This window comes from Oncorhynchus mykiss, chromosome 24 (assembly GCF_057628025.1).
Source record: "Oncorhynchus mykiss isolate SJ-2025 chromosome 24, ASM5762802v1, whole genome shotgun sequence".
Classification (NCBI taxonomy): domain Eukaryota; kingdom Metazoa; phylum Chordata; class Actinopteri; order Salmoniformes; family Salmonidae; genus Oncorhynchus; species Oncorhynchus mykiss.
The window spans coordinates 41858006-41881964 of NC_143045.1; the positions used below are offsets into that span (position 1 = coordinate 41858006).

General features: G+C 42.7%; 1 protein-coding gene across 1 annotated transcript in view; it reads right to left on the minus strand.

The window, feature by feature from the left end:
• LOC110503255 (serine/threonine-protein phosphatase 5) overlaps window positions 1-20220 on the minus strand; it is a 36008-nt gene extending 15788 nt beyond the window's left edge. The window contains exons 1-2 of the mRNA XM_090218987.1: window positions 20042-20220; window positions 3753-3994 (exon numbers count right to left, since the gene is read on the minus strand). Coding sequence (XP_090075113.1) covers window positions 3753-3994; window positions 20042-20150 — 351 coding nt within the window. The 5' untranslated portion in view covers window positions 20151-20220. The remainder of the gene's footprint in view (window positions 1-3752; window positions 3995-20041) is intronic.
• Window positions 20221-23959: the final 3739 nt, after the last annotated feature.

Genomic DNA, 23959 nt, shown 5'->3' on the forward strand with positions numbered 1-23959 from the left:
AGAATCTAACCCTGGCAGTACGTGACTGCCAAGTCATTACACTGTCAAGGTAAACACATCTGCAAGACGTCATCTCAAACAGGGCGACTTTCTAAATTGTGACGACAGCCCCACTATTGGCTCCTCCCTTGTGACAAGCCCACATTCTCCTCTTCTGTCCTCATCTTAGTAATAATACTACTGCTGCTTACATGGGCCTTATACAGCGCTGGTCAAACCCAGTCACCTGGTAGGACGTCACCTGGTGATTTAGGGGGCGGCAGGGTAGCCTAGTGGTTAGAGCGTTGGTCTAGTAACCGGAAGGTTGCAAGTTCAAACCCCCGAGCTGACAAGGTACAAATCTGTCGTTCTGCCCCTGAACAAGGGGCAGTTAAATGTTCCTAGGCCGTCATTGAAAATAAGAATTTGTTCTTAACTGACTTGCCTAACTTTGTCTTATTATTGTTGTGAGGGGTTCAGGTCACAATAATATTAGAAAGAATTAAAACAAAACACCAAAAAACTAAAATAAATAAGTTTGGTGTAGTCTATTCATACTCCTCCCTCACGCCAACCTCCCTCCCCCATGGGCTCATGTTGTGGACATACACTAGCGTTCAAAAGTTTGGTGGACACTTAGAAATGTCCTCGTTATTGGAAGAATAACACATTTTTTTTGTCCATTAAAATAACATCAAATTGATCAGAAATACAGTGTAGACATTGTTGATGTTGTAAATGACTATTGTAGCTGGAAACGGCTGATGTTTTATGGAATATCTACATCTACAGAGGCCCATTATCAGCAGCCATCACTCCTGTGTTCCAATGGCACGTTGTGTTAGCTAATCCAAGTTTATCATTTTAAAAGGCTAATTGATCATTAGAAAACCCTTTTGTAATTATGTTAGCACAGCTGAAAACTATTGTTCTGATTAAACAAGCAATAAAACTGGCCTTCTTTAGACTAGTTGAGTATCTGGAGCATCAGCATTTGTGGGTTCGATTACAGGATCAAAATGGCCAGAAACAAAGAACTTTCTTCTGAAACTCGTCAGTCTATTCATGTTTTGAGAAATTAGTGTTATTCCATGCGAGAAATTGCCAAGAAACTGAAGATCTCGTACAACGCTGTGTACTACAACCTTCGTAGAACAGAGCAAACTGGCCCTAACCAGAATAGAAAGCGGAGTGGGAGGCCCCGGGGCACAACTGAGCAAGAGGACAAGTACATTAGAGTGTCTAGTTTGAGAAACAGACCTCAACTGGCAGCTTCATTAAATTGTACCCGCAAAACACCAGTCTCAATGTCAACAGTGAACAGGCAACTCCAGGATGCTGGCCTTCTAGGCAGAGTTCCTCTGTCCAGTCTCAATGTCAACAGTGAAGAGGCAACTCCAGGATGCTGGCCTTCTAGGCAGAGTTCCTCTGTCCAGTCTCAATGTCAACAGTGAAGAGGCAACTCCGGGATGCTGGCCTTCTAGGCAGAGTTCCTCTGTCCAGTCTCAATGTCAACAGTGAACAGGCAACTCCAGGATGCTGGCCTTCTAGGCAGAGTTCCTCTGTCCAGTCTCAATGTCAACAGTGAAGAGGCAACTCCGGGATGCTGGCCTTCTAGGCAGAGTTCCTCTGTCCAGTCTCAACGTCAACAGTGAAGAGGAGACTCCGGGATGCTGGCCTTCTAGGCAGAGTTCCTCTGTCCAGTGTCTGTGTTCTTTAACCCATCTTAATCTTTTTTTTACATTTTATTGGTCAGTCTGAGATATGGCTTTTTCTTTGCAACTCTGCCTAGAATGCCAGCATCCCGGAGTCACCTCTTCACTGTTGACATTGAGACTGGTGTATTTCAAATCAATTTGATGTTATTTTAGAATGGACAAATAAATGTGCTTTTCTTTAAAAAAAAAAATATATATATATATATATATAAAAAGACATTTCTAAATGACCACACATTTTTGGAACGGTAGTGTATCTATGCAAAAAACTAAGCATCATGAATAAGTCATCTTACGTTTGTACGTTTGTTTGTGGGTCCACGGTACACGTCAACAGTCTGGACATCGATATTCAATACAGATATTCAAACTACAACTGAGGAATTTAAACATGATTACATGAACTCATAATAAGGTTGTTGTTGTTCTCTAATGAATGCTCTAGCGAAAAGGACATTTGACCATACCATGTTTTACCATGCCGTTTGTCTCTAGAGTTTAAACGATCACAATTTGTTTTGGTAAAACTCTATACATTTTTTTTGTATCCAGAAGAAATGACAAATACATTTATTATTATTTTTCAACAAATTCTGGACATTGGATTTGTCTGCGTCAAGACTAACATTTCAAATCAAATCAAATTTTATTTGTCACATACACATGGTTAGCAGATGTTAATGCGAGTGTAGCGAAATGCTTGTGCTTCTAGTTCCGACAATGCAGTAATAACAAGTAATCTAACTAACAATTCCAAAACTACTGTCTTGTACACAGTGTAAGGGGATAAAGAATATGTACATAAGGATATATGAATGAGTGATGGTACAGAGACACATTTCACCACCCTCCATTGCGGCTAAAAGATCAGACTGGAAATGTATTTGAACAATTATATTGGACAATTTAGCCACTACAGTAACTATTCCCATTTAAGTCACCTGGGGATTTACAACAATGTCATCTTCCTAAAGAGTACCTTGAAGCTTCCTCTCCTGTCATCTTCCTAAAGAGTACCTTGAAGCTTCCTCTCCTGTCATCTTCCTAAAGAGTACCTGGAAGCTTCCTCTCCTGTCATCTTCCTAAAGAGTACTTGGAAGCTTCCTCTCCTATCATCTTCCTAAAGAGTACCTGGAAGCTTCCTCTCCTATCATCTTCCTAAAGAGTACCTGGAAGCTTCCTCTCCTGTCATCTTCCTAAAGAGTACCTTGAAGCTTCCTCTCCTGTCATCTTCCTAAAGAGTACTTGGAAGCTTCCTCTCCTATCTTCCTAAGAGTACCTTGAAGCTTCCTCTCCTGTCATCTCCCTAAAGAGTACCTGGAAGCTTCCTCTCCTATCTTCCTAAGAGTACCTTGAAGCTTTCTCTCCTGTCATCTTCCTAAAGAGTACCTGGAAGCTTCCTCTCCTATCTTCCTAAAGAGTACCTTGAAGCTTCCTCTCCTGTCATCTTCCTAAAGAGTACCTTGAAGCTTCCTCTCCTATCATCTTCCTAAGAGTACCTGGAAGCTTCCTCTCCTGTCATCTTCCTAAGAGTACCTTGAAGCTTCCTCTCCTGTCACCTTCCTAAGAGTACCTGGAAGCTTCCTCTCCTGTCATCTTCCTAAAGAGTACCTGGAAGCTTCCTTTCCTGTCATCTTCCTAAAGAGTACCTGGAAGCTTCCTCTCCTATCTTCCTAAGAGTACCTTGAAGCTTCCTCTCCTGTCATCTTCCTAAAGAGTACCTGGAAGCTTCCTCTCCTATCTTCCTAAAGAGTACCTTGAAGCTTCCTCTCCTGTCATCTTCCTAAAGAGTACCTTGAAGCTTCCTCTCCTATCATCTTCCTAAGAGTACCTGGAAGCTTCCTCTCCTGTCATCTTCCTAAGAGTACCTTGAAGCTTCCTCTCCTGTCACCTTCCTAAGAGTACCTGGAAGCTTCCTCTCCTGTCATCTTCCTAAAGAGTACCTGGAAGCTTCCTTTCCTGTCATCTTCCTAAAGAGTACCTGGAAGCTTCCTCTCCTGTCATCTTCCTAAGAGTGTACCTTTAACTCTCCTGTCTAACCGTGTCCGGTCTTACCGTCTCGTAGTCTTTGAGTGCAGCCTTGAACTTGCCCAGGGCCATGTTGGATGTGGCTCGGCGATAGTAGCCCTTGATGTAGTTCTTGTCTATCTCCAGACACTTGGTGGCGTCGGCCAGAGCGTAGCCATAGCATTCTGTCCGCAGGTACGCCAGGCTGCGGTTGGAGAAGTAGATGGCGTTGGCCGGGTTGAGCTCCAACGCCTCCGTGTAGTATTTGATTGCATTGTCATAGTCTTTCTCTAGAAAACAACATCACATTCATTGTCATAGTCTTTCTCTAGAAAACAACATCACATTCACTGTCATAGTCTTTCTCTAGAAAACAACATCACATTCACTGTCATAGTCTTTCTCTAGAAAACATCATCAAATTCATTGTCATAGTCTTTCTCTAGAAAACAACATCACATTCACTGTCATAGTCTTTCTCTAGAAAACATCATCACATTCATTGTCATAGTCTTTCTCTAGAAAACATCACATTCATTTAGATTGGAATCAGTTCCACTTTTCAAGGCTATAGTGGACTTTCTCTCGAGTCACTCATTCGCTTCAATAATCTGCATTTATTGGCTTATTGCCTATCAAGGAACGAGCTACTCAACTTGTCAAAGAAGCCCGTGGAGCTGTCAATGGCGGTATTGAGCAAAGTCATAGCATAATGACACAAGGTTCAAAGGTTGAACTCTAAAAAATGTATGCCACTGGAAGACAAACCGGGGGCGGCAGGGTAGCCTAGTGGTTAGAGTGTAGAGGCGGTAGGTAGCCTAGTGGTTAGAGTGTAGAGGTGGCAGGGTAGCCTAGTGGTTAGAGTGTAGAGGTGGCAGGTAGCCTAGTGGTTAGAGTGTAGAGGTGGCAGGGTAGCCTAGTGGTTAGAGTGTAGAGGAGGCAGGTAGCCTAGTGGTTAGAGTGTTGGACTAGTAACCAAAAGGTTGCAAGTTCAAATCCCCGAGGTACAAATCTGTCGTTCTGCCCCTGAATAGGCAGTTAACCCACTGTTCCTAGACCAGGTTAACCCACTGTTCCTAGACCAGTTAACCCACTGTTCCTAGACCAGTTAACCCACTGTTCCTAGACCAGTTAACCCACTGTTCCTAGACCAGTTAACCCACTGTTCCTAGACCAGTTAACCCACTGTTCCTAGGCCGTCATTGAAAATAAGAATTTGTTCTTAACCTAGTTAAATAAAGGTACAAATAATAATAATAAATAAAAAACACACACATTGGGAAGTGTCTTTCCCTTAGCGGGTGGATTGACAAGGCTAATTGATCAAGGGTTATCTTACCACTGCTGTGCTGCTGTGCTATGGAAGCGTTAGGTTATCCTGGATTTCAAGTGCAATCCAACACATTGATGGGTTACATAGCAGGATAACAGTGGCTACAATAACTAGCTACACCATGGAAACGCTAACCTGCAACTGTAGTGTATCAGGGTGCTGTAGTGTATCAGGGTGCTGTAGTGTATCAGGGTACTGTAGTGTATCAGGGTACTGTACTGTAGTGTATCAGGGTACTGTAGTGTATCAGGGTACTGTACTGTAGTGTACCAGGGTACTGTAGTGTATCAGGGTACTGTAGTGTATCAGGGTACTGTAGTGTATCAGGGTACTGTAGTGTATCAGGGTACTGTAGTGTATCAGGGTGCTGTAGTGTATCAGGGTACTGTAGTGTAGTGTATCAGGGTACTGTAGTGTATCAGGGTACTGTAGTGTACTGTATCAGGGTACTGTAGTGTATCAGGGTGCTGTAGTGTATCAGGGTACTGTAGTGTATCAGGGTACTGTAGTGTATCAGGGTGCTGTAGTGTATCAGGGTACTGTAGTGTATCAGGGTACTGTAGTGTAGTGTACCAGGGTGCTGTAGTGTATCAGGGTGCTGTAGTGTATCAGGGTGCTGTAGTGTATCAGGGTACTGTAGTGTATCAGGGTACTGTAGTGTATCAGGGTGCTGTAGTGTATCAGGGTACTGTAGTGTAGTGTACCAGGGTGCTGTAGTGTATCAGGGTACTGTAGTGTAGTGTACCAGGGTGCTGTAGTGTATCAGGGTACTGTAGTGTATCAGGGTACTGTAGTGTATCAGGGTACTGTAGTGTAGCGTATCAGGGTACTGTAGTGTAGTGTATCAGGGTACTGTAGTGTATCAGGGTACTGTAGTGTAGCGTATCAGGGTACTGTAGTGTAGTGTATCAGGGTACTGTAGTGTATCAGGGTACTGTAGTGTAGTGTATCAGGGTACTGTAGTGTATCAGGGTACTGTAGCGTATCAGGGTACTGTAGTGTAGTGTATCAGGGTACTGTAGTGTATCAGGGTACTGTAGTGTAGTGTATCAGGGTACTGTAGCGTATCAGGGTACTGTAGTGTATCAGGGTACTGTAGTGTATCAGGGTACTGTAGTGTATCAGGGTACTGTAGTGTAGTGTATAAGGGTACTGTAGTGTAGCGTATCAGGGTACTGTAGTGTAGTGTATCAGGGTACTGTAGTGTAGCGTATCAGGGTACTGTAGCGTAGCGTATAAGGGTACTGTAGCGTAGCGTATAAGGGTACTGTAGCGTAGCGTATCAGGGTACTGTAGCGTATCAGGGTACTGTAGTGTATCAGGGTACTGTAGTGTAGTGTATCAGGGTACTGTAGTGTAGCGTATCAGGGTACTGTAGCGTAGCGTATAAGGGTACTGTAGCGTAGCGTATCAGGGTACTGTAGCGTATCAGGGTACTGTAGTGTAGTGTATCAGGGTACTGTAGTGTATCAGGGTACTGTAGTGTATCAGGGTACTGTAGCGTATCAGGGTACTGTAGTGTATTTATTATGGATCCCCTTTAGCTACTCTTCCTGGGGTACAGCAAAATTAAGGCAGTTTATACAATACATTCACAGATTTCACAACACACTGTGTGCCCTCAGGCCCCTACTCCACCACTAACACATATCTACAGTACTAAATCCATGCATAGTGTGTATGGTATCGTGTGCGTGTGTGGATGTGTCTGTGCCTATGCGCGTGTCTCTTCACAGTCCACACTGTTCCATAAGGTGTATGTTTGCCTGTTAATTTAAATCTGATTCTACTGCTGCATCAGTTACCTGATGTGGAATAGAGTTCCATGTAGTCACGGCTCTATGTAGTAATGTTGCCCCTCCCGTAGTCTGTTCTGGACTTGGGGACTGTGTCATGGCTCTATGTACTGTTGAATAGAGTTCCATGTAGTCATGGCTCTATGTAGTACTGTGGAATAGAGTTCCATGTGGTCATGGCTCTATGTAGTACTGTGGAATAGAGTTCCATGTAGTCATGGCTCTATGTAGTACTGTGGAATAGAGTTCCATGTAGTCATGGCTCTAGGTAGTACTGTGGAATAGAGTTCCATGTAGTCATGGCTCTATGTAGTACTGTGGAATAGAGTTCCATGTAGTCATGGCTCTATGTAGTACTGTGGAGTAGAGTTCCATGTAGTCATGGCTCTGTGTAGTACTGTGGAATAGAGTTCCATGTAGTCATGGCTCTATGTAGTACTGTGTGCCTCCCGTAGTCTGTTCTGGACTGTGAAGAGACCTCTGGTGGCATGTCTTGTGGGGTATGCATGGGTATCCGAGCTGTGTGCCAGTAGTTTAGACAGACAGCTCGGTGCATTCAACATGTCAATACCTCTCACAAAGACAAGTAGTGATAAAGTCAATCTCTCCTCCACTGTCAGCCAGGAGGGATTGATATGCATATTATTAATATTTGCTATCTGTGCTTCTCTGTTCTGAGCCAATTGCAATTTTCCTAAGTCCTTTTTTGTGGTACCTGACCACACGACTAAACAGTAGTCAAGGTGCGACAAAACTAGGGCCTGTAGGACCTGCCTTGTTGATAGTGTTGTTAAGAAGGTAGAAACTAGGGCCTGTAGAACCTGCCTTGTTGATAGTGTTGTTAAGAAGGTAGAAACTAGGGCCTGTAGGACCTGCCTTGTTGATAGTGTTGTTAAGAAGGTAGAAACTAGGGCCTGTAGGACCTGCCTTGTTGATAGTGCTGTTAAGGTAGAAACTAGGGCCTGTAGGAACTGCCTTGTTGATAGTGCTGTTAAGGTAGAAACTAGGGCCTGTAGGACCTGCCTTGTTGATAGTGTTGTTAAGAAGGTAGAAACTAGGGCCTGTAGAACCTGCCTTGTTGATAGTGTTGTTAAGAAGGTAGAAACTAGGGCCTGTAGGACCTGCCTTGTTGATAGTGTTGTTAAGAAGGTAGAAACTAGGGCCTGTAGGACCTGCCTTGTTGATAGTATTGTTAAGAAGGTAGAAACTAGGGCCTGTAGGACCTGCCTTGTTGATAGTGCTGTTAAGAAGGTAGAAACTAGGGCCTGTAGGACCTGCCTTGTTGATAGTGCTGTTAAGGTAGAAACTAGGGCCTGTAGGAACTGCCTTGTTGATAGTGCTGTTAAGGTAGAAACTAGGGCCTGTAGGACCTGCCTTGTTGATAGTGTTGTTAAGAAGGTAGAAACTAGGGCCTGTAGGACCTGCCTTGTTGATAGTGTTGTTAAGAAGGTAGAAACTAGGGCCTGTAGGACCTGCCTTGTTGATAGTGTTGTTAAGAAGGTAGAAACTAGGGCCTGTAGGACCTGCCTTGTTGATAGTGTTGTTAAGAAGGTAGAAACTAGGGCCTGTAGGACCTGCCTTGTTGATAGTGCTGTTAAGAAGGTAGAAACTAGGGCCTGTAGGACCTGCCTTGTTGATAGTGCTGTTAAGAAGGTAGAGCATCGCTTTATTATAGACAGACTTCTCCCCATTTTAACTACTACTGTATCAACATGTTTTGACCATGACAATTTAAAATCTAGTGTTACTCCAAGCAGTTTAGTTATTTCAACTTACTCAATTTCCACATTATTGATTACAAGTTTTAGTTGAGGTTTAGGATTTAGTGAGTGTTTTGTTCCAAATACAATGCTTTGTTTTAGAAATATTTAGGGCGAACTTATTCCTTGCCATCGACTCTGAAACTAACTGCAGCTCTTTGTTGAGTGTTGCAGTCATTTCAGTCGTTGTAGTAGCTGATGTGTATAGTGTTGAGTCAACCGCATACAAAGAAACTATGGCTTTACTCAAAGTCAGTGGCATGTCATTAGTAAAAATTTAAAAAAGCAATGTGCCTAAACAGCTACCCTGGGGAATTCCTGATTCTAACTGGATTATATTTGATAGGCTTCCATTAAAGAACACCCTCTGTGTTCTGTTAGACAAGTAACTCTTTATCAACATTATAGCAGGGGGTGTAAAGCCATAACACAAAGGTTTTTTCCAGCAGTAGACTATGATTAATAATATCAAAAGCCAATTTCTCTCAGCCAATCATCAGTCATTTGTGTAAGTGCTGTGCTTGTTGAGTGTCCTTCCCTATAAGCATGCTGAAATTGTTTTAAATTTGTTTACTGTAAAAAATAATTGTATCTGATCAAACATTATTTTTTTTCCAGAAGTTAACTACGGGTTGGTAACAGGCTGATTGGTCGGCTATTGGAGCCAGTGATACTATTGTTGGGTAGCGGAATGACTAACTTCCCTCCAGGCCTGAGGGCACACGCTCTCTAGTAGGCTTAAATTGAAGATGTGGCAAATAGGAGTGGCAATATCGTCCGCTATTATCTTCAGTAATTTTCCATCCAAGTTGTCAGACCCCGGTGGCTTGTCATTGTTGATAGACAACAATACTTTTTTCACCACCTTGCCAATCAGTTGGAATTCCTCGTCAATCCAAGGGGCTTGAACAGTTTTTACAGTCATTTCGGAGCGTGCTTATTAGTAACTGGAATAAGTAGTTCCATAAATGTGTCAAGTGCAACGTCTGGTTGCTCCTCGTTACACACCGCAGACCAACGAATATTATTTACATCATCAACATAGGAATCACTACAAACTTATTGTATGACCTCTTATACACTATATTCGGCCGAGCCTTTGGATCTTTGGTTTTCCTAGATATGGATACTATATTGTGATCACTACATCTGATGGATTTGGATACAGCTTTAAAGCAAATATCTGCAGCGTTAGTAAAAATGTGATCAAAACATGATGATGATTTTATTCCTGTGCTGTTTCTAACTACCCTGGTAGGTTGACTGATAACCTGAACCAGGTTGCAGGCACTGGTTACAGATTGAAGTTTTTTCCTGAGCTTGATGAAAACCAGTCAATATTTAAATCACTCAGAAAATATACCTCTCTGTTGATATCTCATACATTATCAAGCATTTCACACGTTATCCAGATACTGATTGTTAGCATTTGGTGGTCTATAGCATTTTCCCAACTTTAGGTGAAGCAGCTGAACCTGTAGCCATATTACTTCAACAGTATTTAACATGAGATCCTCTCTAAGCTTTACAGGAATGTGGTTCTGAATATAGACCGCAATACCGCCTCCGTTGGCATTTCGGTTTCAGAGATAGATGACATTCATATTCCGACTGTTACAAGCAAGTTATTGACTTCATTGACCTTGTTTCTTAGGCTACATATGTTAATATGGGCTATTTTTTTTTAGCACTTTTCTGGGTTGCTTGATTGTTTTTTAATGCTTTTACTGGGAAGCTTATCAGAGGTAGACTTACTCATGTTATTTACATTGGAGCTGATAGTGCAGGGTGAGCTATATAAAGTGGTCTTCCTACTAGGGCACACTGCCTAAGTGCTAACAGTGTAACTCTGGTTTATTGGATCATGACTACTGCTTACAATAGCTGATAAACAGATATATTCAGTGCAATTAGGAGTACATAAATTAAATTACTTGTGTTTACCAATGCCCCTAAGATCATGTACATTTGATGCAGCATTATGACGACTCATTGACACAATGGTAGGGATTAACTGAGCTGGTCCTGGACCATTTACCAGTAAATGGTAGGGAGTAACTGAGCTGGTCCTGGATCCTTTACCAGTCAATGGTAGGGATTAACTGAGCTGGTCCTGGATCATTTACCAGTCAATGGTAGGGATTAACTGAGCTGGTCCTGGATCATTTACCAGTCAATGGGGTAGGGATTAACTGAGCTGGTCCTGGATCATTTACCAGTCATTGCTTCAACACAACCTTGAAATGCTTGGACAGAGTCCAGGAGCCAAGATGATTTGGAAGGACTGCGTCATTCATGTAGAGTATCTTCTGTTTCCAGAAGGTGTCAAAGTTATCAATACAAGTGACTCCAGCAGAGCTACAGTAGTCTTTTAGCCAGATGTGTAATGCCAGCTGTCTGCTGAATCTTTCACACCCGCGGCCCAACGATGGTACTGGACCTGAAATTATTGGCTGTTTTTGGGAGTCTTTTAATGCCAAAATCAGTTCTTTAAAATCAATTTTAAAATGTTCCGAGCTAGCCCTCCTGATGTAGTTTGACCCCACATGGACTACGACACTGTCATCTCCCGGCATCTGTGGTAGAACAGTCGGAAGCAGCCTTGTACTCGTTCTCCTGGGTAGCACAGGGGTTTTGCTTGGGAACCGAGATGTTTCTCACCATAGAGCTGCCTATGATGACAGCTGGTGAATAGGCCAGTCTCTCAGGTAGCCTCGCGGTCTGATGAGGGCGGGAGCTTCGAGGATCTGAACCCGAGGTAGAAGCCACCGGAGAGGGAGACAGAACTGAGGACGAAGACGCAGGTACCTCCGGATTCGATCTTGATTGGGAAGCCACCACGGACGAAGGTACCGGAACCTCTTGATCCAGGTCAGCAAAGCTGTTTCTGGTCTGTGTCAGTTCCGGGCTCAACATCTCCATGGAGACCCCCGTTGCCAGAGGACGACTTCTTCGACTTCCACGGTGAGTGACGTACCTCCATGGCTGGTTGGTTGGGTCGAGAACAGCTCTGTTCTCCAGGGAAGGGGGAGACCCCGTCGGGGATGGAACCCTGCCTAGAACCGGCCAGTCGGCTGTGGAGAGCCGACACGGCGGCGAAACCTCCACCAGACCAGAGCGGCGTCCGGCTACTGGGGTTGGAAGAAAAATAAAAAGTAGGTGGGCGTGGGTTCCCCAGTAGTTTATGTAGGTTTGCTACATTGCTTGCTAAGAGTAGCTACTTCGCTCCTGTAGTCCTCCACAAGCAAGCAATTACTACATTGAAAGTCAACTCGGTCCACATCGTCCCGGAACAAAGCAAAGTAAAATGCAGCTCCTGCAACGTTGGAAGCATCCAATAGCTGCCTACGTTTGAGACCGCCGAGCCAGCTAATCTAGCTCGTCTTTCTGGAAGGATCCCGGGACCAGATAGTTCACGTTTCAGCGTTCGACAGCGTTTAGCAACAAAGATACGTTGCGCCCTGATGACGTCAGTGTCAGGTGATTAGGTGCAGTGTAGCTTATCAGGGTACAATTTAAATTACACACTTCTGGAACAAAGCTATAAATGACAATTCATACAGTAATAACTGGGAGATATTTAAATATTAGGTTGGAAAATATGGGAGTATTGACGCCAAGACGAGGAGAGCTGAAGAAGAAAGTTTAAGTACAAAGATCACTTCTTGTTAAAAAGCCTGTTGAAAGTCTCTCAGAGGAGGACACATCTGTTCTGTTTGAGCTACAACACAAGTTGGATGATATGTATAAACTGAAAGCAGAGGGAAGCCTTTGTCAGATCTAGGAAGAAGTGGCTGGAGGAGGATGAACAAAAATGCTTCTTATTTTTTCAGGTTAGAAAAACACCACTCTCAAAATAATACATTTCAACAATTAAATATGACCGGTCTAATCACAGATGATCCCAAATTAATTTCTAACTTTAGTTGCAACTTCTACGGGAATTTATATAGTTCTAAGTATTGTGAGGTTTCCTCATCTATTTTTTTTTTGTGACTCTCTGGGGGATGTGAAATCAATTGGGGAGGCGGAGGGGGAACAGTGTGATGACACTATCATAGTTGAAGAGATTATTTATTCTATTGAACACCTTACAAATAATACGTCTCCTGGGACTGACGGTATATCTGCTGAGTTTTACAAAACTGTTTCTCAACAGTTGGCCCCATTTCTGTTTGAGGTATTTTCCGAAAGCATTGTAAATAATGCTCTCCCTCCCAGTTTGACTCAAGGTCTGATTACATTAATGCCTAAGCCCAAGAAAGACTGGCTTCTCCTCCATAATTGGCATCCAATCTGCCTGCTCAATAACAACTACAAAATATTGGCCTCTATATTTGCAAAAAAGAATGAAGGCAGTATTGGACTCAATTATAGAGGAGACTCAATCTGGCTTCATGAGGAATAGACATATCGATTAATATCCGACTGGGGTTATTGACTATTTTGATCTAATCTTCGAAGATAGACACTAAAACTTCGATATAGAAACTCATGTTCCACTCTTTCTCTCCCTTGAGAAATTTGGATTTGGGGAATTATTTTGTAGTACTATAAAAACTCTTTAAATGAAATGGAAACAGTTCCATAAAATTAAAGGATGGGACTTCTACTAGATTTGATTTGAAAAGAGGAATTAGGCAAGGTTGCCCAATTTCACCTTACCTCTTCCTGCTTGCAACACAACTTCTTACAAGTTCTGTGAAATCCTGCAATATAAAAAGGGATCTCTATTGCTGACAGAGATATTAAAAGGGATCTCTATTGCTGACAGAGATATTATCATTGGTCAGCGTGCAGATGGACACCACCCTCTTTTTGAAAGACGCAGCCGATGTGAGCAGCCGACGTGATAAATTGTGTGAATTGTTTGCTGTTAAAGACCAATACCCTCTATATGCACTATTTCAGTTGAGGAAAAAGTAACATACCTTGGGATAACCATATCTAAGGATCAACATGAAAGACGTTCATTAAAATGTCATACCTATTATTGAAAAAAAACAAAAAAAAGTTGAGCCATTGGTTGCAGAGGGATTTATCCTTGAAAGGTAGAGTATTGCTTTCTAAAGTTGAAGGTATCTCCAGACTTACTTATGCATCCCAGTCACTACACACAGCCCAGACCCCTACACGCAGCCCAGACCCCTACACGCAGCCCAGTCCCCTACACGCAGCCCAGTCCCCTACACGCAGCCCAGTCCCCTACACGCAGCCCAGTCCCCTACACGCAGCCCAGTCCCCTACACGCAGCCCAGTCCCCTACACGCAGCCCAGTCCCCTACACGCAGCCCAGTCCCTACACGCAGCCCAGTCCCCTACACGCAGCCCAGTCCCCTACACGCAGCCCAGTCCCCTACACGCAGCCCAGTCCCCTACACGCAGCCCAGTCCCCTACACGCAGCCCAGTCCCCTACACGCAGCCCAGTCCCCTACACGCAGCCCAGTCCCCTACACACAGCCCAGTCCCCTACATACAGCCCAGTCCCCTACATACAGCCCAGTCCCCTACATACAGCCCAGTCCCCTACATACAGCCCAGTCCCTCCATCTTGACAACAAAATAGGTAAAGCGGTTGACCAAATGATTTTCAACTTCATCTGGAAAAATCGTACACATTATATTAGGAAATCTGTCATTATGAACACACATATGAATATGGTGGTCTCATATTTTGGGGGATTTTCCTACTTTGAATAATACTTGAGATAAATTGGGCTAAAACATTTCTTAAAGAATCCACCTTCAACTTGGAATTTCACCCCTCATATCTTCTCCCGATTTGGTGACTTCAATTTTATGTCACTTTGTAACTATAGTAACTATAACATTGATGAGATTCCTACAAAATGATCTGCTTTTCATTGACAAGTATTCTTAGCGTGGTCGTTAATATATAAACATAATTTTTCCCCACGTAGGTATTTCGTTTGGAATAATAAGGATATGTTGTATAGAAACGAGTCTTTATTTTTTAAGAACTGGTTTAGTAATCATATCCTACTGGTGAGGCAACTGTTTAATACAGAAGGATTGTTACTCAATTATGAGGAATTTTTTTTATCTAGTTACAATATCCCTGTTACACCTAGAAGGTTCTCCATAGTCTTTGATGCTATTCCATCTGGAACTCTCATGTTATTTATAGGTGTAGCCAGACCTCACCTTGTTGACCTACCCTCCTAGAGACTTCTCCATAGTCTCTGATACTATTCCATCTGGAACTCTCATGTTATTTATAGTTGTAGCCAGACCTCACCTTGTTGACCTACCCTCCTAGAGACTTCTCCATAGTCTTTGTGATACTATTCCATCTGGAACTCTCATGTTATTTATAGTTGTAGCCAGACCTCACCTTGTTGACCTACCCTCCTAGAGACTTCTCCATAGTCTTTGATGCTATTCCATCTGGAACTCTCATGTTATTTATAGGTGTAGCCAGACCTCACCTTGTTGACCTACCCTCCTAGAGACTTCTCCATAGTCTCTGATACTATTCCATCTGGAACTCTCATGTTATTTATAGTTGTAGCCAGACCTCACCTTGTTGACCTACCCTCCTAGAGACTTCTCCATAGTCTTTGTGATACTATTCCATCTGGAACTCTCATGTTATTTATAGGTGTAGCCAGACCTCATCTTGTTGACCTACCTTCGCTTAATCCAGTTGACTATCCAATAGAGATAGTGTTTCTCCCTTGTTCCCTCAGAACAACAGACCTGCTTTATTTCAAAGGGATATTGTATCTATTCCTTATGTCACAACTTACTCGAATACATTTGGTCAATAATATCCCGTTGTGAAAAAAAGACCTGCTTGTTAATTAACAAGGTCAAAGAGGTCTCTTTTCAGAATGATCCATAAGTATTACCCTGCGAATCATTACCTGAAGAAACTCAAAAAAGACATTAACTACTTTTTATGTTGAGCATCCAGAAACATTTTTTTTGCATTTATTTTGGCATTGTCTACATGCAAAAAAAAATTATGGAAAGATAAAACTATGAATATAATTGTTAATATTCTTGATGACTAGTTTTTTTTTTTTGAATGGGAGAATGTGCTCCTCGGTTTCCGTTTTAAGGTCTTTGTATAATCTGCAATTTGTTGTACCCACTAACATATTTTATCATTGTCTGTTTGTATACTTTACGTATATATATACATACACACACACACACACACACACACAGTGGGGCAAAAAAGTATTTAGTCAGCCACCAAAATGTGCAAGTTCTCCCACTTAAACATGTACTGGCTTAAGCAGGGGGACACGTCTGGCACTGCAGGATTTGAGTCCCTGGCGGCGTAGTGTGTTACTGATGGTAGGCTTTGTTACTTTGGTCCCAGCTCTCTGCAGGTCATTCACTAGGTCCCCCCGTGTGGTTCTGGGATTTTTGCTCACCGTTCTTGTGATCATTTTGACCCCACGGGGTGAGATCTTGCGTGGAGCCCCAGATCGAGGGAGATTATCAGTGGTCTTGTATGTCTTCCAATTCCTAATAATTGCTCCCACAGTTTATTTCTTCAAACCAAGCTGCTTACCTATTGCAGATTCAGTCTTCCCAGCCTGGTGCAGGTCTACAATGTTGATTCTGGTGTCCTTTGACAGCTCTTTGGTCTTGGCCATAGTGGAGTTTGGAGTGTGACTGTTTGAGGTTGTGGACAGGTGTCTTTTATACTGATAACAAGTTCAAACAGGTGCCATTAATACAGGTAACGAGTGGAGGACAGAGGAGCCTCTTAAAGAAGAAGTTACAGGTCTGTGAGAGCCAGAAATCTTGCTTGTTTGTAGGTGACCAAATGCTTATTTTCCACCATAATTTGCAATTAAATTCATTAAAAATCCTACAATGTGATTTTCTGGATAAAAAAAAAATAATTGTCCGTCATAGTTGAAGTGTACCTATGATGAAAATTACAGGCCTCTCATCTTTTTAAGTGGGAGAACTTGCACAATTGGTGGCTGACTAAATACTTTTTTGCCCCACTGTAAATATATATATTTTTTTTTAAATAAACATGATGGTTGATATAACAATATGCAGACACATGCACATCGAGTTATGGCCATGTAGCTAGCTAGCTATTTCAATCAGTGCACTTCAATGTTGAGTTGCTTCCCACCGGGCAGCCGCAGGCCGCCGCCGGAGAAAAAAAGAGTTTACTGAGTTACCGTTTATATAAAAGGAACTCGGTGGATTGAAATAATCCCGTAGACACTAATCTATTTACGTCACGACTGGGAATACAGATACGCATCTGCTGGTCACCTTCTTTTTTTAAGTAGGGACGTGGATCAGAAAACCAGTCAGTATCTGGTGTGACCACCATTTGTCTCATGCAGCGTGACACATCTCCTTCGCGTAGCGTTGATCAGGCTGTTGATTGTGGCCTGTGGAATGTTATCCCACTCCTCTTCAACGGCTGTGTGAAGTTGCTGGATATTGGCAGGAACTGGAACATGCTGTCGTACACGTCGATCCAGAGCATCCCAAACATGCTCAACGGGTGACATGTCTGGTGAGTATGCAGGACTTGGAATAACGTGGACATTTTTCCCCCCTTCCACTTGCTTCTTCCATTTTTGTGATAATGCTGCAATTAGTTGGTTGTCACTTTGGGTAGAGCAGACATTTCCATATATTTCTTTAGCTGCATATGTGACATAACTCCACCAGTCCTATTTATGATATCATTTACAAAGATATACCTTATTAAAATGTTGGGTTTTTTTTATCAATTAGTAGACTTGAGTTTAACCACAATAATTGTTGTATTATTTGTTCTGTCTTTTCTTGGTGGATTAAACTGAAATCGCAACCAACTTTCTATTGCTTGTTTTAAAAATAACTATATTTTGGAAATTATTTCATTTTCAAATAACTGAAAGTGAGAGGTTGTAATCTGAATAAAGGGGAAAAGGATATTCTTGAACATGGGGTGAGACATTCTTACTAATCTGCTAGAGAACCCGTTTGGATGGAAGTATAACTTTTGTATGGCTGACACCTTTAGTGAGAGGTCTAAATGCTTTAATATTTCATCAATTCTGCCCTCCAAATTCATATTCATTATATAAAACAGGCCCTTTTCAATTTTGTCTAGCTTGTCATTCCAAATTTTAAAAAATACATTTTTTGCTCATATAATTTAAATTTAAATATAATTTTAATTTAAAATTTAAAACAGGTGACTAGGTGTAGGCAAGACCATAAGCAAATAGGTAAACTGGGATATGACTAAAGAGATAATCAGGGTGATTTGTCCACAACTAGACAGGTATTTTCCTTTCCATGGTAGCAAGAAGTTATCTATTTTTGCTAACATTCTATGAAAATGTACAGTAGTGAGATATTTTTTTTTGTGGGGGGGTGGGGGGATATACAGAGGACGTCCACATCCTGTCAGAACATTTTATTGGCAAACTACACGGTAATGTATTTTTTAAGTGATCCAATACGTAATATAGTATACGCATCATAATTTGGTTTTAATCCAGAGAGGTTAGATAATCTGCCACACCCGTCAGGTGGATGGATTATTTTTAACAACATTTAAGAGAAATAAGCTTCTTGTGCACATGGATCTGGGGTCTTTTATTTCAGCTCATGAAACATCACTTTACATGTTGCGTTTATATTTTTTGGTTCGTTGTATATGCAGGCGAAGGCGTTTGATTGTAATCCTGTTGGCCATATAGGTTTTAGGACAACAACAAAAAAATACACCAAAGTCTTCACGGGGATGAGTGTTGCACACAATTCTGGAAAAACAATACATATTTACACGTGATTTAACCTCAATCAAATGGTACTATGGCTGCCATATTTGTTTTTGGACGTCATATTAGATGTGAGGCTACATCCATGGTGGCTCCAAAGATAATCTGTGGTGGCCACTGACTTCATGACAAGGGTAGGAGGGGCTAACGTTACAAAAAAAAGAACCTTGGACCACAAAAAAAAATCCAATCCCCACGTCTGAGCCAACGTGTTTTCCTTCGAGCTGATGATAATAGCCACAACGTTTCAAGAAAACACGTGTAACTGCATGCATGTTTGTCAGGCAGCACTAAATGGGAGGAAATATGACTTGAAAGTTGTCTATTAAAATCAGCCACCAAAAAGTAACGCTTACATTCATTAAAAAAAATATTCATAGTTGGCATTATGTTTACAGGTCTATATTTCAAATATGCACCAACCGCTGTTTGGTTGTGTATAAAGGACAGAAAATAAACTACTTGCGTTCCACATTTTTAGCAATATCAGAGCTCGCAATATTGGGTTGGTTACATGATCGCCCCTCCAGCCAGGTATTATTCTGTACTTCCCTTACCTTTTTCACATGGAGAATATAAGTACCTATGTTGAAAATGTTTACCACACACACAAAGACATTTAGGAGCACAACGAAAAATATTTTAGATATTAAAAGCTAGAATCCACTGGGGCTCGTAAATAAAAAAATAAAAAATAGGCGCATATGCGAGTAAAATGGTCGCACTGTTGAGTGCCCTGGGGGTGTGTCACAATAGCTATCAATTTAACCCCTTTTGAAGGAAAATATTTTTTTACACAACCATCCATTTCATATGAGAGACATTAGGGGTGTGAAAAAAAACATGTTGATGTTTTGTTCTACCGCGGCTATGGGGTATCTGGATTTGGGGGCCTTGCCACTTTCCTATTAAGCTAACTTTAGTAGCGATGTGATTTAGGGTTATTATGTGCAAAGTCTATGATTAAGTGTGAGACAGGTTTTTTTTTTCTCTCCAATCGTTAAATATATGACGACGGGTGTCAACTTGCAAAATTAAAACTGAAACAGTGAAATCATGTTGTTTTCTAAGGAACAGTAACTAGCTAGCGAATGAATGACTTGACATGGCCTGTCTGTGTGCTACTGACACAATACCGACTTGTTTAGCGTGAAAGACATCTAGAACAAATCTGGTCGGTGTCATCGACATCAGTTAGGACATACTGGATAATCACAATTATCAATATTACATGGAATATATATATTTTTAAGTGGATCGTTTTCTGTTTTCAAGAAGAACGAAGTTGCGACGACAACACAACCACACGACTGTGAGGCACGTTTTCACGAGTGTGTTAGCGGGTATGCTAACTAGCATAGCAGCCGCTGTCCACTGTAGCAATGCGCCGTTTAGCTAGCTAGCTAGCTGATAGCATAGCAACAACTGTCCACCGTAGCAATGCGCCGTTTAGCTAGCTGATAGCATAGCAACAACTGTCCACTGTAGCAATGCGCCGTTTAGCTAGCTGATAGCATAGCAACCGGCTCATGTGTGCTAGACAAATCCACCGTTGTTGCCCATATGAAGGGACACTGAATTTGGATCATTACAGACTTTGTCCAGATATATTGAACGATAACGTTAATCTAGAACCACTTTACGAGGTTGTTGTCATATTACCTTTAAAGCAATTATTCGCCTTCTCCTTGAGTTTCTCTGCATTTTTATCTCCCTCCGCCATCTTCTCTCTGCTGCTGCCGCTTGCGGATGTTGCCGTATCGTTCGCCATTAACAGTACAGTCGCAAAGTGCGCACGTTGCGGTTCTATGGTCGCAAACTACACTTTTCCACTGAGCCCTGATCTCGGGTCAGTTTTCAATCGCTCCACTGAAGCGTGAACTGTCTGTGGTAGTAGAGTTGTCCTAATTTGAAAAAAAGAAAAAAGAAAACAACCATTGACACTAGGTTTTAACAGAAATAAGCAGAATTCTTTGAATTTTAAATAAGTTAAACTGAAATAATAAGTAATTAGTCTACACTGAAGGAACATTTTGGAATTGCTTGGCCAAATTTCACATACACTGTTGCCATCTGTCATTTCATGTTAATTTAGAATAGAACAACAAGCTTTACTATTCTGTATAGAGAACCTATGCTGGCTCATTATTAGGCCATACAGAATCACAGAAGCTATAAGTAACAGGGTGCAATAGTGTCAAACAACCTCCAGGTGGCAGCAGAGCTATGCAGAAGAGAAGCGTTACCAGATTGAGGCAGTCCAGTTTGTGAGTTGGGGCGGGGATCTCTATGTTTAGACAGAGATCTACATGTGATATAGAAGAGGCCTCTCAGGAATGGACCCGCAACCACACCCTCTCACACCCGTTTCCTGCCCCTTACCCCACTCTACCCCCTGCCCCTCTGTCCTGTCTCTTACCCCCCTCTACCTCCTGTCCTGCCCCTTACCCCCCTCTACACCCTGTCCTGCCCCTTACCCCCCTCTACACCCTGCCCCCTGTCCTGCCCCTTACCCCCTCTACACCCTGTCCTGCCCCTTACCCCCCTCTACCCCCTGCCCCCTATCCTGCCCCTTACCCCCCTCTACCCCTTGCCCCCTGTCCCGACCCCTTACCCCCCTCTACCCCCTGTCCTGCCCCTTACCCCCTCTACCCCCTGTCCTGCCCCTTACCCCCTTCTACCCCCTGTCCTGCCCCTTACCCCCCTCTACCCCCTGCCCCCTGTCCTGCCCCTTACCCCCCTCTACCCCCTGACCCCTGTCCTGCCCCTTAATCCCTTCTACCCCCTGTCCTGCCCCTTACCCCCCTGTACCCCCTGTCCTGCCACTTACGCCCCTCTACCCCCTGCCCCCTGACCTGCCCCTTACCCCCCTCTACCCCCTGCCCCCTGTCCTGCCCCTTACCCCCCTCTACCCCCTGTCCTGCCCCTTACCCCCCTCTACCCCCGTCCCTGTCCCTTACCCCCATCTACACCCTGCCTCCTGTCCTTCCCCTTACCCCCCTCTACCCCATGTCCTCTCCTGCCCCTTACCCCCTCTACCCCCTGTCCTGCCCCTTACCCCCCTCTACCCCCTGTCCTGCCCCTTACCCCCCTCTACCCCCTGTCCTGCCCCTTACCCCCCTCTACCCCCTGCCCCCTGTCCTGCCCCTTACCCCCCTCTACCCCCAGGCCTGCCCCTTACCCCCCTCTACCCCCTGTCCTGCCCCTTACCCCCCTCTACCCCCTGCCCCCTGTCCTGCCCCTTACCCCCCTCTACCCCCTCTTCGTGACCAGTCCATCTGTGCTGGGGAATGAGGATATGGTGTGTTTCCTGCCAGCTGGACTCAGCATGTGGATCCTGATAAACCGTAAGGCTGTGTGAGAAAGGGGACAGAACGACACAGGTCTCTCTTTCCACAACCTGAGTCACTTAGCCTGACATCTGACAACACCCTCGTCCTCAACTGACTGGCTGGCAAAAACAACACGCATCCTTAAACAGAAACACACTAGAAACACCTTTCATGGTCAAAGCCATGAGTCCTGTTAGCAAAAGTATTGTTGAATGGCTAATCAGCTCTCTCTATGCGTTGTACCTTTGAATAATTACTTATTTTTTACAGAAAATTTAACGTAATATTGACTTGCTCTTCTGCTGAAAACAGTCAAATTACAGAGATTGTCATTTAAAAAAATAATAGTAATAATTGGTGGGTGCTTATATTTGTATATGTACAGGTGTGTATTAATAACATATATAATAACATGTTTAACATATAATAACATGTTTTAACATATAATAACATGTTTTAACATATAATAACATGTTTAACATATAAATACATGTTTTATATTCATGTGTGAAAACAGATGTACCTTAATGTGAATGAAGTTACATTGTATGTGAGGAAAGTTTTGAATTTACGATTGGCACACAGGAAGCACGTCATGCCTGAACAAAAACAGTACAGGAAGTGCATGATGTTTTTGTTATCCACACCCTACAAAGGTCACAAAATACTACAGTTATCCCAATTTAGCTAAATGGCTAACATCGCTAGCTAGCAAATTACTAACCTATGTGCGCTGGTTCAAAAGCCGTAACAACAACAAAAACAACAACAACAACAACAACAACAACAACAAAAAAAATAATTATTCACAAAAGGGAAATTTACAACAACAGGAAAAATAGTATTGTCACAATTAATTCACATAAAGGCCTGAGCAAGATGCATAAGTACAAGAAAACACAAAAGTAGGGTAACGATGCATTACATCACAACATGAGCAAAGGTTCCCAAAAAAACAGCCACATGACACTTTTTCAGGATCCTACAACACTCCCAGTAGAGTGATGCATGTGTTTCGATGCTATACCTTTATTCAAGTGTGTTATTTACGAATTCATCTGTAACGTTATATTCCAATATGTTGGACTCGAGCGATACAATGGAATGATAACACTGCCAATAAAGATAGGATCCTAAGTGCAAATGTTTATTTAAAAAAAAAACAACATGTTTTTGACTTGTCATTTAAGCGTTGAGCTCTTAGGTAACAAAACACACTGTCTCTCTTATAACTCAATAGTTGTTTTTTTTTTTTTCTTTTTTTCTGATAATTTGAGCAGATCTTCAAGTCCCTACTCATCATATATAACCCATCCACCACTGTCCCAGTGTGGGGCAGGGCTCACTCAGTACAAATAGCAGACATCCGTAGTTTCACAGAAAAAGTGAGCCGAGTCTCACAGACAGACAGTCAGATATTAGGGGTTGAGGTTGTGTGTGATGTGTTGTGTCTGACACAGAGGATACGTCCCAGTCCAGTCTGCTCCCCTGACTCACTGGGTCAGGCCAGGGACATCCCATCCAGCCACAGGGAACGAAAGGCCAAGCATTGATTCACAGTTGACTTTATTTTTATTTTTTTTTTTTAAACACCACAGGAGTGAGCAACGCAGCGGTAGTGTGAGTTCACTTTCTCTCAGTGAGTTCATCATATGACTCTTCCTTTGATGACATCAAAGGCCTGTTCACCTGTTGATGGACAGAAGGACATGGAGGAGCTTAGGAGGTAAACAAAGAGAGAAGAGGTTTTAAGTTAGAACCCAGAGAGAGAGAGAGAGAAAGTGCAGACAGTGGGTGGGAGAAAGAGAGAGACAGTGGGTGGGAGAAAGAGAGAGACAGTGGGTGGGAGAAAGAGAGAGACAGTGGGTGGGAGAAAGAGAGAGAGACAGTGGGTGGGAGAAGATAGACAGTGTGGGTGGGAGGTAGCAATGTGGTGAGGGGGAGAGTGGAAGGAGGGAGATTGCTGTCCTTCTGTGTGTAAGATTCATGAGTTTTGGTTTTGTGGGGTCTTGAGAAAGTTTACACAAACACACAGAGAAGACAGTATATATACGAGGGACTGGAGGAGAGAAGGGGACTGACATAACAATTCTAGTACTGTCTATGTAAGAACATATACACCAGTCATGTTATTCACCCCACAGGCTGTTATTCACCTCACAGGCTGTTATTCACCCCACAGGCTGTTATTCACCTCACAGGCTGTTATTCACCTCACAGGCTGTTATTCACTCCACAGGCTGTTATT